Source organism: Tenrec ecaudatus, chromosome 4 (assembly GCF_050624435.1).
Source record: "Tenrec ecaudatus isolate mTenEca1 chromosome 4, mTenEca1.hap1, whole genome shotgun sequence".
NCBI lineage: Eukaryota > Metazoa > Chordata > Mammalia > Afrosoricida > Tenrecidae > Tenrec > Tenrec ecaudatus.
The window spans coordinates 2,007,622-2,020,823 of NC_134533.1; the positions used below are offsets into that span (position 1 = coordinate 2,007,622).

General features: G+C 61.9%; 2 protein-coding genes across 7 annotated transcripts in view; one reads left to right on the top strand and one right to left on the bottom strand.

Annotated features, from left to right (window-relative positions):
- LSP1 (lymphocyte specific protein 1) overlaps positions 1-3,595 on the top strand; it is a 36,571-nt gene extending 32,976 nt beyond the window's left edge. For all 6 annotated transcript variants that reach the window (XM_075545189.1, XM_075545191.1, XM_075545190.1 and 3 more), the window contains one exon: positions 3,235-3,595. The gene's annotated coding sequence lies outside the window, so the exon portion shown is untranslated. The remainder of the gene's footprint in view (positions 1-3,234) is intronic.
- Positions 1,034-2,383, bottom strand: PRR33 (proline rich 33). Its single transcript, XM_075546792.1, has 2 exons — positions 1,412-2,383; positions 1,034-1,351 (listed from the first exon to the last, which is right to left on the bottom strand). Exons 1-2 carry the CDS (start codon positions 2,381-2,383, stop codon positions 1,034-1,036), a joined length of 1,290 nt encoding a protein of 429 aa, XP_075402907.1.
- Positions 3,596-13,202: the final 9,607 nt, after the last annotated feature.

Sequence of the window (13,202 nt, forward strand, 5' to 3'; positions counted from 1 at the left end):
GGCCAGAACGGGCATCCTCCTGCCATGGCGGACAGGACAGCAAGCAACACCACGTCTTTGAGTGAACGCGTGTTTATTTGTGGCCTGGGTCTCAAGCTCCGGGGGTACTATGGGACCAATGTCCCCCACCAACCATATCTTCTCCCCAAGCCCCACTGCCTCCCTGCACCCTGCTGCCCACCCCTCACTGCCCCCACCTTGGAGCTTGTCTGGTTCCAGGAGGGCTTCCCCAAAGTTGCAAGAAGCTGGGTTCCATGACCTGCCCTTGCACCTGGCCGCAGCCCTCCTCAGCCCTGCTGGGCCTCAGGTGGAGGCCCATCATTTCTGCCTGGAGGCTGAGTTCTCCATGCCCTCCCGGCTCCCGGTGGCGCAGCCTCTGGTCTCCCCTCAGGGCCTCTTTCCTGCGCCCCCCAGCCCTTGCCTGGCGCCCCGCCATCTGTCTGGCCCGCCAAACTGCTGAGCGGCAGACCGTGCTGAGCTCCGGCCCCCCACTGTGAACATAAATCTGTCCCGAATCGTTCATGGCCGGGCCAGGGGCGGGGGTACTGCAGAGTCTGGGCCCAGGAGTTAATCACCGCAAGCCAGCAGCTCTGAGGCCCAGGGCCCTGCCCTCACCCTCCCTCAAGCCTTAGTAGGGGGACCAGGGGGCAGAACTGAGCTGCTCCGTGTGCCCCTACCCCAGCCCAGCCACCTCAAACAAGGCCAAGGGTTGGATATTCTGCCTCTGAGCAGAATGTGGGGGTCTCTTGTCTCTGAGCCTCTCCATGTGCCCCATTCCAGGGCTCTTCCTTAGAGCCCCCCCAGCCCCTTGGATCTGCTCATTCCTGACTTGTCCACCTTCACCCCACCCTGCTGCCCTAAGTCCCACATAACCTTACCCCACCTGACCTGCCCTCCCCACCCCTCTCAGACCCCCAACTTCTTACCACCCACAGCTCCTTCCTTAGTGCCCCTTTGCCACTGCTCACCCTAGCGCCCTGATTCCTTTCCATTGCCCTCAACCCTGGCTCCCCAGAAGCCCCAGGCCCCCTCACTAGAGGTGCCAGCCAGCCGCGGTCCGGTTGAAGTTCTTGGGCCGAGGGCTCAGCTCCAGCACAGGGAGGGCAAAGGCCGGGGGCCGCGAGGCCACCTCCTGCAGTTTCCGGGCGTTGAAGCGGGGCCGACATAAGAAGGGCAGTCGAGACAGGCTGGCCAGGGAGTGTGGCCCCTCACTGGGTCTAGCCTTGCAGTGCTGGGATTCAGCCACGGACAGGCGGTATAGCACCGCGTCCCACATGCCGATGGCTCGGGAGGCAGGTGACCGGTGCACCTGGCCCTCAGTGGCAGCCTGGCCCTGCTGCTGCTGCTCCTGCTGCTGCGTGGCCCCAGGGCTGGGCACTGGGCCAGGGGCAGGGGGCTCATCGGTGGGCACCACCAGCTGCTGCTTGAGACGCATCCAGCCGCTGAGCCGGGGGGGCCCCCGGGGTGCTTCACAGGGATGGGGACCCCGCAGTGTGGCTGGGGAAGGGGCCTTGTGGGGACTGAAGGCCGGCTTGACCTGGTCCCCTGTGCTAGCTGCTTGATCTGGTCCCTCCAGGGGCTGGGTCACTGCGACTTGGAGGGCCAGGCCAGGAACTGGGGGCCCTGGGGAGTGACAGGTGGGTGCTATGGTCACCACAATCCTTGTGCCCATCTCTCTGGGTGCAGGGGCCTGGAAGCCAGGCACAGGCCTGGGCACGGGGGCTTCCTCGAGGGGGGGGCTGGAGACCTGGGCCGCGGTGGGAAGTGGGCGGATGTGAGCCACAGGGATCAGGGTCTGGGCACGTGGGGCTGCCTCTCTGTTGGTCCTGGGGGGTTCTGGGGTCCCAGAGGGTGTGCACGGGGCCAGTCGGATCTGAACCTGGCTGACGTGCATGTTCCCACTGCCAAGCCCATCTGACCCAGTGGCCCTGAAGTGGGCGGCCAGGCTGTGGCTCGAGGGGCGGCTGAGGGTCACGCTGGCCTTCTGCAGAGGTGACGCCACATGGTGGATGACAGCCGTGTGTGGAGCGCAGGGCGTGGCGGCCATCCGCTGGGGGCCCTTGGGCAGGCACCGGGTGAAGGGGCCGGGAGTGTTGGGGTGCGGGGCGTGCAGCCGTGGGGCAGCGACCTCTGGGTCATGGCTTGCTTCACTCACGGGGGACAGGGACGCGCGGAAGGCTCCAGGCAGGGCCAGCACCCCTCCGCTGGTTGACTTCCTGGCCGCTTTCTTCAGCAGCTTCCGCAGAAGGAGGTTCTCCTTGCCCGGCTTGGGCAGCAGGGGTGGGGGCGCACCAGAGGGACCCCGGGGGCGGGGGCTGCCTGCCTCAGGGGGCACCGCAGAGAGCATCCTGCATGATAAGAAGGCACAGAGGTCAGGAGGCATGCTCCCGAGGCCCCGTGGACGCAGTGTGGCCATTCTCAGGCCCCTGCCCTGTTTGCTGAGGCCTGCCATGACCTTGGGCTGGAACGGTGGGTGCCCAGAGCCCAGCTGCACCCCCACCTCTGGGCACCCCGGCCAGCCCTGCGTGGGCACCGCCTGCGTGTGTCAGCCAGACAGTGTGGGTGGCCAGCTAGGGGTGGGGGCCAAGGGTGGGCTCCAGTGTGGGGCCCAGGGGAGGGCCGGGCCGCTGGCCGCAGACACGCACGGGCGCCTTGACGCCGCCGGCCCGACCACAGGCGCCGAGGCTGGGAGCCCACAGTAGGGGTGGTGCCAGCGGGCCCCTCGGGAAGCCGAGGGCACCGCAGAGGTGGAGGGGCAGGAAGGTGGGGGCAGATCCTGCTGAGCTGCCCTCAGTGGACATTCCCGCAGAACCTGGGCTGGGGTGGTCCTGTGCAAACTGCCGCCCACCCTGCTTTCTGGACGCCACGTGTCTGGAAGGACATTGACGAATGGTGCCTGAGCTGAGAGGGAAGCTCTCTGGCTTGGGGGAGGAGGGAAGCTGGGAGGCCTGGGGGCCCTAGGCTGGAGCTGCCAGAGCCCAGTGGATTTGCTGGGAGGGCGGAGGGTAGGGAGGGGGAGGCGCAGAGAGCCAGGCACTCTGACCCAGGCCATGACAGGGTGGGGGGGCTGCAGTGCCGGGGAGTAGGTTTCCAGGGGAGGCTATAGGGAGGCAGGCGCGGGGCGGGGGGTTGCCATCAGAAGCTTGTAGACTGGACATCAGGAGCTGGGAGGGAGCAGACCCCACTCAGTACCCAGCCTAACGCCTTGTGTCCCCTCTGCCCATGCTGTTTCAGCCTCCACAGGTCAGCATACAGCCAGCCAGCGCCACCCCGTGCACCAGGGGGACACTCCGACCAGAGTCCACCTGGGCCCACAAAGACACCAGTCCCACAAGCCACGCCAGCCCACCCGCACCCCTGACCCCACCTCCTACTATTCCTGGGCCTCCCTGCTCCCTTCCCCACCCCTTGCCCGCTGCTCTGCCTCCCTGTGAGGGAGGAGGCCGGAGACCCAGACCCAGGTGGAGCACAGCAAGGGAACTGCTCACCGGGTCAAGAGCCACATAGACTGCTGGACACCCAGGCCCTGTGGCCCCCCCTGCTTCCGCTCAGCTCCTGTGCTCCGCTGTCTGCAATAAAGCTCCTGTGTCCCTTGTCCTGCCTCTAGAGCCCACGGGCAGGGGCGGAGGGCCCCGGTTCAGAATGCTCTGCCCTCCCCATGGCCTCCGCTGCAGGCCCAGGGGGCCTGAGCTGTGGGTGGTCTGAGCCAGGTCAGCCCCAGGCCCCCTCTTCAGATGACTCCCAGGCCTGACCCCCTGATTAGCCCCAGATGAACAAATGTCACAGCCCTGAAAACAAGGTGTGTTAGTCCACATGCCCAGGCCCTGGGCCTCTGAGGGTAAGACCCAGGTCAGGCTTACCACCCACCTGAGCTCCCAGAAGGGGCTGTGTGGGGCCAGGTGGGTGGACAGAAGGGTGATAGCCAGCCAGGTGGAGAAGTGGTTGTGTGGAGAGTGGTGAGGAGAAAGATGGAGGGATGGTGGGGGTGTGCATCAGAGAGTGGGTGCGTCCTTGAATGGATGGGTGGATGGGTAGGTGAGTGGATGGGTGGATGGATGGTGGATGGATGGATGGTGGATGGATGGATGGATTGATGGATGGTGGATGGATTAGCACATGCATAGGCAGATAGGGAGATGAGTAGGTGGATGGAAGGATGGATGGATGGATGGATGGATGGATGGATGGATGGATGGATGGATGATGGATTAGTGAGTGGATGGATGGACAGGTAGGTAAACAAGTAGATGGGTAGGTGAGTAGAGGGGTAAGCAGATGGGTGAATGGGTGGGGGAGTGTATGATGGGTGGGTGGGTGATCTGCGAGGAAGGAATCAGCGAGGAAGGTGATGAGAGCACATATGTGGGCAAATATGTACAGATCAGTGACAGGGGCGGTGGGGGGGGTCATACATGGTTTCCAGCATAGGAGTAGGGGTGGGGTGATAGGCAGTATGCACAGGAGCATGGAATGGGATGTAGAGTTGGGGGAGGACTCCGTGAGCTCTCAGTCTGGAGAAGCCCCTCCAGAGAGCAGCCCCCAGAGCACTCACGGTCCCCATGCTAGCGCTCACGGCCATTAGCTCAGCCACTCTGCCCCCAGGTTCCATGGCCACCCTATGGTGGGCGCACAAGGGCAATGAGGACACAGACTCGGGACAGCCGAGTGGTAAGCCACACCAGGGACCAGGGTGGGCAGCATGAAAGCCAATCCCTGGCCCCCACCCCTGGTGAGGTCCTCAGAAACTCATGGATCACACTAGGGTCCAAGTGGGACCCCTGCCCTTGGCGAGGTCTCTAGCTCTGCTGAGTGGTGTCAGAGCCCCTGCTTCCCTGCCTCCCTCCCTCAGTCTGGCCTCCACTGGCTCAAAGGAGCCCTGCCAAGACCTGCCCAGTGAGGCAGGCCCTGACCCTGCAGCTACCTCCAAGTGCCCACAAAGCAGCAGATGGCTCTACCACGTTACAAAACCACGCTTGGGGCATCAGGAAGCATGTGCCAGGCCAGGGGAGGCTGGGTCCCCACCAAGTGCTGTGTCAGCCGCTGCCACCTCTGTGGGGAACCTGAGCCTCCTGCGGCTGACCTCAACTCTGGCACCGGTGAGCACAGAGCTCTCAGGCACAGCCGGGTCCTTGGGCTCCATCACCCCCAACCATGTACACTGGGGCCCAGGGCCCCAGGTGGAGGGTCACCTCTGACAGCTGGTCCTGCCTCAGGGATGTGACCCCTACCTCCTCCCTCTTCTCCAAAGCCACACACAGAAGTACGCCCTGCCCACAGACCCTTGGCCTGGCCCGGCAGTTCTCAACCTCTCTCTGGGGTTCCAGTCAGGCCCCAGGCCCAACCCAAGCAGGGCCACCCCTTGTCCCTCCTGCCCAGCCCCAGCACAGAGTACTCCCCGTGTCCATCTGTGCCCAAGCCACCCCGAGGCCACCCCTGTCCTGCATCCTCTCTCCCACCCTTGGCTTCACCCGCCCAGTTGGGCCTGGGGTCCTGCGTGGTGCATACCTGTTCACAGTCTTCCTGTCGGTGGGTGGTCTGACTAGCCGTGCCCGTTCAAGGCCAGGCGGCCCGCAGGGAAGGCTGCTGGTGTCCAAATAAAGCCTCCCCTCCTGCCCCAGGGCCACCCGCTGACTCTCACCAGGAGCCCCTGCCAGCAGCCCAGTGTGGAGTGGACGGTCACCCTCCTCTGCTGGACGAGCGGGACCATTGCAGGGCCCAGGCCACCTGTTCAGCCCAAGGACACCCAGGACCAGGCCAGGCGCCGCCAGTGCCTCCCGTGCGCCCACATGTGGGCAGGGCGGGCAGAGACCTTGGTGAAGTCTCTGCGTGGGCAGAACGTGAGGTGGCTGCGGCCCACAGAGCACACCCCGGCTCTGTGCGCGGGGCTGGCTTGGCGTGGGTGCCCCCACTGGGTGTCCTGTGGGTGGTCTGCAAGCCCAGGAAAGCGATCTCGGTGGCTCAGGGTTCAGTGGTATGGCCCTGCTTGAGAAAGAACAGGGGAAAGAATGGGCATGGTGGCTCTCCACAGGAGGACAAGACAGCAGGACTCATGACCCCGAGGGCTCTGGAACTTGGTGGGCTGGGGCTGGCTCTGTCCAACTGTCTGGGGTCAGTGTTCTGTTACATGAATGCTCTCCTCCCTGCTGTCCGCATCCTTGGCTTCATCACACGTAGGGATCAGAGACCTGGGGGCCTCCAGAAGACCAGCAGGCAATGGGCACTCACTCCATCCGGGTGCTGGCCCCCTCTGTACCCTTGGCAGTTCCTTCCATGCTCCCCCACCCCCTGCCAGCTAGTGGGGCCTGTTGGAAGCCAGGGAGCAGGGCCAGACTACATGCCTCCATGACCCTCAGCCAAGGGGCAGTGGCACTGAGGCACGCAGGTGCCTCTGAGGCTGAGCTGGGGGGTGCCCATCACGTGCATGATGCCCCTGAAGAAGGAACAGTGGGCCCTGGGGGCCCCCTTCCAACAGGACACCTCAACCAATCCAGGGAGAGAGAAGCTTGGGACCGATGGGCCCAGGCAGGGAGCCCAGGCTAGCAGCAAGGGCAGCTATGGGCAGCCTCCCTAGCCACCAGCAGCTGGGACCCCCACAGGTACACTCAGTGCCCCTGCCCAGCCAGCCCTCCTCTCTGTCTCAGCCCTGGTGGGGGGAAAAGGGGGTGTCCTCCAGACAGGGCTGCCTCTGCAGACAGCGAGGCCAAGACCTGGCACATTGTAAGAAGCAGGATACCCTGCCCTGGCAAAGTGACCCTTTCCCAGCCACCAGCAAGGGATGGGGTGGGCGCAGGGTGCTTGAGGATCCACACTGAGGCCTGGCCGAAGGAGCGTCCTCAGCATGTCCCTGGGGCCACCTGTCCCTTCCTTCGAGAATGTGCCTGTGCCTGCAGGGGTGGAGGTAAAAATAGAAGCTGACGCCTGGGCCAAGGGCGGCTACCTCCTTCCCGCATGTCGTCCCTCCTCGCCGCCTCCTCTGCCGGCCATTCCTATACTTGGTAAGGGGTTTGTGTGGCCACAGCCCCTTCCCCCGCTGGCCACGTGCCTTGGTCCCCTGCTGCCGGCCAATGAGCTTCGGGCAAAGATCAGATGTCCCTATAACCCTCAGGCCGGAGGCTGAGTGGGCATCGCTGCAGCTGGCCTTCGGGAAGCCCGGTCCTCTCCAGACTCGCTGCCAAGGTTGGTGCCCCGGGCATCGGCCAGGCCAGGGCCCCCGGAGCTGGGCTGGGGGCAGGACACCCGTGGGAGGAGTGATTGATGTGGGGCACAAGGAAGAGCCCCCTCTCAGGTCGGGGGCTTCGAGCAGGGAGGCTGAGAGGTACAGATGAGGGAGACGTGCTCGGAGCGGGACACAGTGGGAGGCTGGAGCTGGGAAGGTGGAAGTCCACACAGGAGATCCAAGCCCACCCTGGACCAGCATGGGGGATTGGGGGGACAGCTCTGGGCGGATGAGTCCAGCCCCACATCTCCTCTGACTCCTCTCATGTCGCCATCCAAATGGAAACCCGGGAGGCGGGCGAGTCTGTGAGCACTCAGGAGAGTACCATGGGCAGTGAAGAGGGCACATGTGGGCCCTGGCTGCCAGTACCTTAGGGGCAGCTCCCAGGGGCCAAGGGGCTGTGTGGGCAGTGTGGGGGGAGCAGGGGCCACAGAGGGAGGTGTGAGGGTCTGGGCTGCCTTGTCTGCCCAGAAAGACTGAGGCCCCATCCTTTCCAGGGGGGTGTCAGTGGGTCCCCCCAACACTGTTCCCACCCTACTCATGCCCCCATCTGCTCAGCGGTCAGCACCCGCCCCAGAGTGCCCAAGGCCAGCCCTTCTGGCCCTTTCTAAGACTCCCAGCTGGCTGAGACAGGAGGAGCCAGGAGCGTGGATGGGAAGGGGAGGGGAGGCAGGGTCCCATGGCTAGTGAGTGTCAGTGCCTCTGATCTCCCCCTCCTCCACCCTCTGCTGGCACCCAGGAAGAAGGGGTGCAGGGCGTGTCCCCAAGGAAGGCTGACCGCAGGGGCTATTCTCAGACTTGCCGCTTGGAGGGCAGAGAGGAGCACTGACCACTGGCTGCATTCTCAGCTGCCCACACCCCCCCCCCATACACCGCTCTCCTTCCCCAAGGACCAGGGGTCACAGAGACCCCCGAGTGAGGGCAGATGCCACCAAGACAGCTCAGTCAGACGACAGAGGCAGGAACAGCACCGGCCTCCCCTAGGGGAGGGAGTGTGGGATCTTCACTGGGGAGCCTCTTAGACTGCTTCCAGCTCAGAAAGACAGGTGACAGGGGATGGGGGGGGCGGGGGGGTCAGGGTGCTGAGGGGCAGTGTCTCAAACAGCTCCACCATCTTGAGTTTCTGGCCGAGGCGTCTTGGCTGACTTAGGTACCTATTCTTGATACTCCAGCTGCTCCCAGCTCCTTAAAAATAACCCGCCCCTGGGCCCAGGCCAGGACCCCCACCCTCATGGGGCAGAGGCGAGTGCCAGCACCCAGCCAGGCCACGGTGGGCTCTGTGGAGCCAGGTCCTCAGACTTCCCACTGCCCCTCCGGCCCAACACAGGGAACCAGGAGGGGCCAGTGGCAGGGCAGAGGGCCAGGGCAGGGACACGGCAGACCCCGAGAGGCAGGTGGCTCTGGGTGGCAGTGGTTGCCCACTCAGGGCACAGTGCACGGGCTGGGCCGAGGGGCTGAGCAGAGCTCTGGCAGAGAGAAAAAACCGGGTTCTGGCTAAAGGGGGCAGCAGAGTCCCGGGGAGTGGTGGTGGCCACGTGGCCGCCAGGCAGCCGTCAGCAGGCAGCTGCTGGTTAATTCCGCGTGGCCTTTATGTTGCTTTGGGGAAAAAAAAGAAAGAAAGGGAACATTCTTGCAAGTGGGCTTGGAGAGCGGTTCCCACCTAAGAAATATGATGTCGATGCGTTTTTTGACGATGAACTCCTGTTTTCTGAAGCAGAGCTCCCTGGGGCCCTTCAGGCAGCAATCATGTGCTGTCAGGGGCTCAGGCCTGGAGATGGAGAGCCAGCGTTTCCAGGCAGCTGCGAGGCCCCCTGGCCCCGGCTGCCGCGCTGGCCATGGCCAGCCCATGGGCGGACAGTCCCTGAGCGCTAAGCCGCACCTGGCCACGTCCGGCCTAGCTCTTCCAGCAGACATTGACAAATTCAAGATCATCCCAGGGCCTGGAAAAGTGGTCTTAGAGTGAGACAGTGGGGGGGGGGGGCGGACACAGAGTACAGGCCTGCAGCTCATGGGGCCTCTGGTAGGAACAAGGCTTTAGAAATCAAGCCCCCTTCCCCATGCCCCGTGCCCCTACCTGTGGGCAGCTGTCTGGCAGCTCCTGTTGTCTGTGATTCTGCGTGGGGGTCACAGAGAGCTAGGGGGAGGTGGGGAGGGACACAAGCAGGAAACGCCCCTCCTTAATTCAGAGGGAGCTATCTGATGTAGAAGGGGGCTTTAGACACTCACAAAGAGGAGGGGGTACTCTTGGGGAGCTTGGGGCAGGAAGCTAGAGAAGATGCTATGGGAACCAGGGATCTTGGGGTTTCTGGAGACTCCCACCTACCCTGCCTAGGTCTCTGCAAGACCACCCAGAGGCAGGGTACATGCCACATCAGCCAGCAGGGATGACACAGGCAGTCCCCAGCCCGGCACAAGCCCATGCATTCTGGATGACCCCCAGCAGGCAGTGCTGGGAACGGGTGTCAGCCTGGTGGGTGGGGGTGGGCAGCCACCCAGTCCATCCCCTGTTGGGGCTAGCTGGGGCCTGCAAAGAAGCAAGGGGCCTGATGAGGGGCCGGAGACAGGAACTGGAAAACCTGTCCCCCCACACACACACATAAAGGAAGAGTGGGTCCTGGACCCCTGCCTGTGGATGTCTCCTCAGCCCCGCAGCTCTGAGAGCCTCCCACCCCCACTCCTGCCACCTCCTAACCAAGGCAACTCCTAAGTCTCACTCTCTCTCTCTTTCCTCTCTTCTCCAGAAACAATCCCCTGTAGCCATGTCTGACGAGGAAGCGTGAGTGGTGCCCCAGTTGCCAGTCCCCCACCCCAGCCTTGGGACCCTCAGACTCAAGACACACTTTCTGGCTTGGGGGGTTGGGGGCAGCAGGGAGAGCATGGCTGGTGTTTGCTGTGAACCAGTGTGGACTAATGCTTCTCTCTCTCTCTCTCTCTCTCTCTCTCTCTCTCTCTCTCTCTCTCTCTCTCTCTCTCTCTCTCTCTCGCTCTCTCCTACAGTGAACAGGTTGAGGGTAAGTATCAAAGCTGCTGTCCCCCTCCCTGCCCACCCACCATCTCTGATGTCCCTCTCCCCACCCACCCACCATCTCTGATCCACTGGCATAGAAGACCACTCTCAGGGAGGCTTGGCGTTTGGTTGTGTACACCTATCTTTCTTCGTGGGGGGTGCTGTTCATCTGCGCCCCCAGACCTGCCAGGTTCAGAGGGTGGGTTTCAAAGTGGCCCCTCCCCATGACAGCAGGTCCCTCCCCCATGGGGCCAGCTTTTCTGTGCCCGTGGAGGTGTGGCTGAACGAGAGCCTGTGGGGTCACTCCGCTGGGCTTCCTGGGAGGACAGTGTCCTCCATGTGTCGGCCCTACCTGTGAACCTCTTCCTGCTCTGGCAAGGCAGCCTCCTTGGGACCCTTCTCTGCTCCTTAGCCTCCTCCGTACCCCCAGACCGCCCCTGGACCTTTGCTAATGGCCACTCTCTTTTGTCTCTATCCCAATGCAGAGCAGTATGAAGAAGAAGGTAATTCTGCAGCCTCTAGAAGCCCCCACCAGTGCCCCTGCCTCCCTCTTCTCAGCCGCTCAGCCCACGCAGGAGGCCTCCCCTCCATGCCACCTTGAGCTCCCCCAGTAACAGCCAGTCCTCCTACCCCATGATCCTGTGCCCCCACCCCAAATCTCCCTTCCTAACCCACGGTCACTAACACCACCTCTCATCACCCGTAGCGGTTAATACTTCATTCTCATCACCTATGGCCATTCATACTTTATCTTCATGGCCAGTGGTCACTAATACTTTGTCCCCATCACCCATGGTCATTACTATTTCGTTCTTATCCATGGCTACTTAGTCCTCGTCCCCACCTTCCTGGCCACTAACACTTCACCCTCACCATCGATGGTCTTTAATACCTCAGCCTCATTGTCCATGGCCCCTAGTAACTCCTGCTCATCGTGCGTGGTCATTAATACTTTATACTCATCATCCATCATCATTAATACTTCATCCTCATCGTCCATGGCCCCTAGTAACTTCTGCTCATCATGCGAGGTCATTAATACTTTATACTCATCATCCATGGTCATTAATACCTCAGCCTCATCGTCCATGGCCCCTAGTAACTCCTGTTCATCATGTGTGGTCACTAATCCCTCATCCTCATCACCAATGACCACTAATACTTCACCTTCATGACCTTTAGTCACTAATACCTCCTCCTCACCGTCCATGGCTCCCAGTAAGTAACTCATCCTCATCGTGGGTGGTCAGTAATACTTTCTACTCATCATCCTTGGTCACTAATGCCTCCTCCTCACCGTCACTGACTATGAATACTCCCTCGCATCATCCATGACCATGACCTCTTCATCCTCATCATCCATGGTCACTAACACCTCATTCCCATAGCCCATGGTCATGCATGCCCGATCTTCATCCTTCATGACCATTAATTCCTCATCCCCATCGATTGTGGTCACTAATACCATACACTCATCACCCGGGGTCGCTAATCCCTCACCTTCACCCATGACCACTACGACCTTATGCCCCTCATGCTGTGGTATTTGGAGTTACCCGGCATTTGGCCCTTACTAGTCTGAAGCATGTTAATATCAGGTGCCTTGCTGTGCATGCCACCGACCTCTCTCAACCAATCTCTATGTCTCAGTCTCCATGTCTCCCTCTCAGTGCCTCTTTCTGTCTCTTGATCTCTCTATATCTCTTACGATGCTTCAGGGTCTCTGTCTCTCTTGCTGTGTGTCCCCCATCAGTATCTGTCTCTCATTCTCTCTCAGCATGGTTTTGTCCCTCTCTCTCCTCAGCTCCCTCCTTTACCTGCCTCATAATCGTGGTCCTAGTATCTCTCACGAGCTTTGTCTCCTCCCTCAGTAGCTGTTTCTCCCCCTCAATAGCGTTCTCTGTGTTTCTCTCAGTAGCAGTTGCTTTGTGCTCCGTCTCTCCCCCTTCAGCCTGTCTGTCTCTCCCTCCCATCAGTCTCTCTCTCTGTGTCTTTCTCAGCTTCTCCCTTCTTCAGTATCTCTCCACCTCTGCCCCTCGAGCTCATGGCCTTCAGGTGTGACAGGGCCACGAGTGGCATGTACGGGCAGCCGCAGGCGTGCCTCGGCCAGCGTGGGGCTGGAACCAGTGCCGCTCCAGCCCCATGGCTCTCGGCTTCTGTGCTGGGGAGTGCAGGCGCCCTGCCGGGCTCCACTCAGGCTGAGGGCTTCACCCTCTGTGAGGGGCAGGGCCTCCTGTGAGGAGCCCTGGAGCTATGTTTTGAAAATATTTTGAAAACACTTAGCTACCGTAACCACATGAACAAAAAAACGTGCCTTGTCTCTGCCAGAAAGTGGATGTGTCCTTTCTGGGTGGGAAATGTGGTCTTGGGGAGGCCAAGCCTTCCCGCCGGCAGAAACCACCATGGGGAGGGGGGCGGGGGTCATGGGAGGACCTCCTGTGCTAGGGTGCCTGCCCTAAGGGCCCTCAGGGTCCCACTGCTTTGGGCCACGGCCGCCACCTCCTGGTGGACCTCCTCCCCGGGGAAGATGTGGCGGGCGGTTGAGGAGCCTGGCTCCCTGGTGGCTCCGTTGTTGCCCTTTCAGATGGGCGGCCTGGACTTCTTTGAGTGACACCGGTGTCAGGAAGATGACTCCCCAGAGAGCCGCAGGGTGGCCCTCCCCACACCAGGCTGACGAATGCGGACACACTGTTACCAATGGTGCCGCACAGCCTGATGGGTTACACGTGGGACCCGTGAAGACGCCTTCTTACTAGTGGGGCCACAGTAGGAAAGCCATGGGTCCCTGTTTGGTCCTGCTCCCTGAGGCCGAGACCATCAGAGATGGGGGAGCCAGGAGGCCCCTCTGATTCCCCAGAGCTGCTTAAGGAGGTCTTGGGGGCAGGTTGGGGGGCATTTAGCATGGTCGTAAGGTCCCTATGGGTCCCCAGACCTCCCCCACAGAGGCCCAGGCCATGTTCCCCCTTCTCACTGTACCAG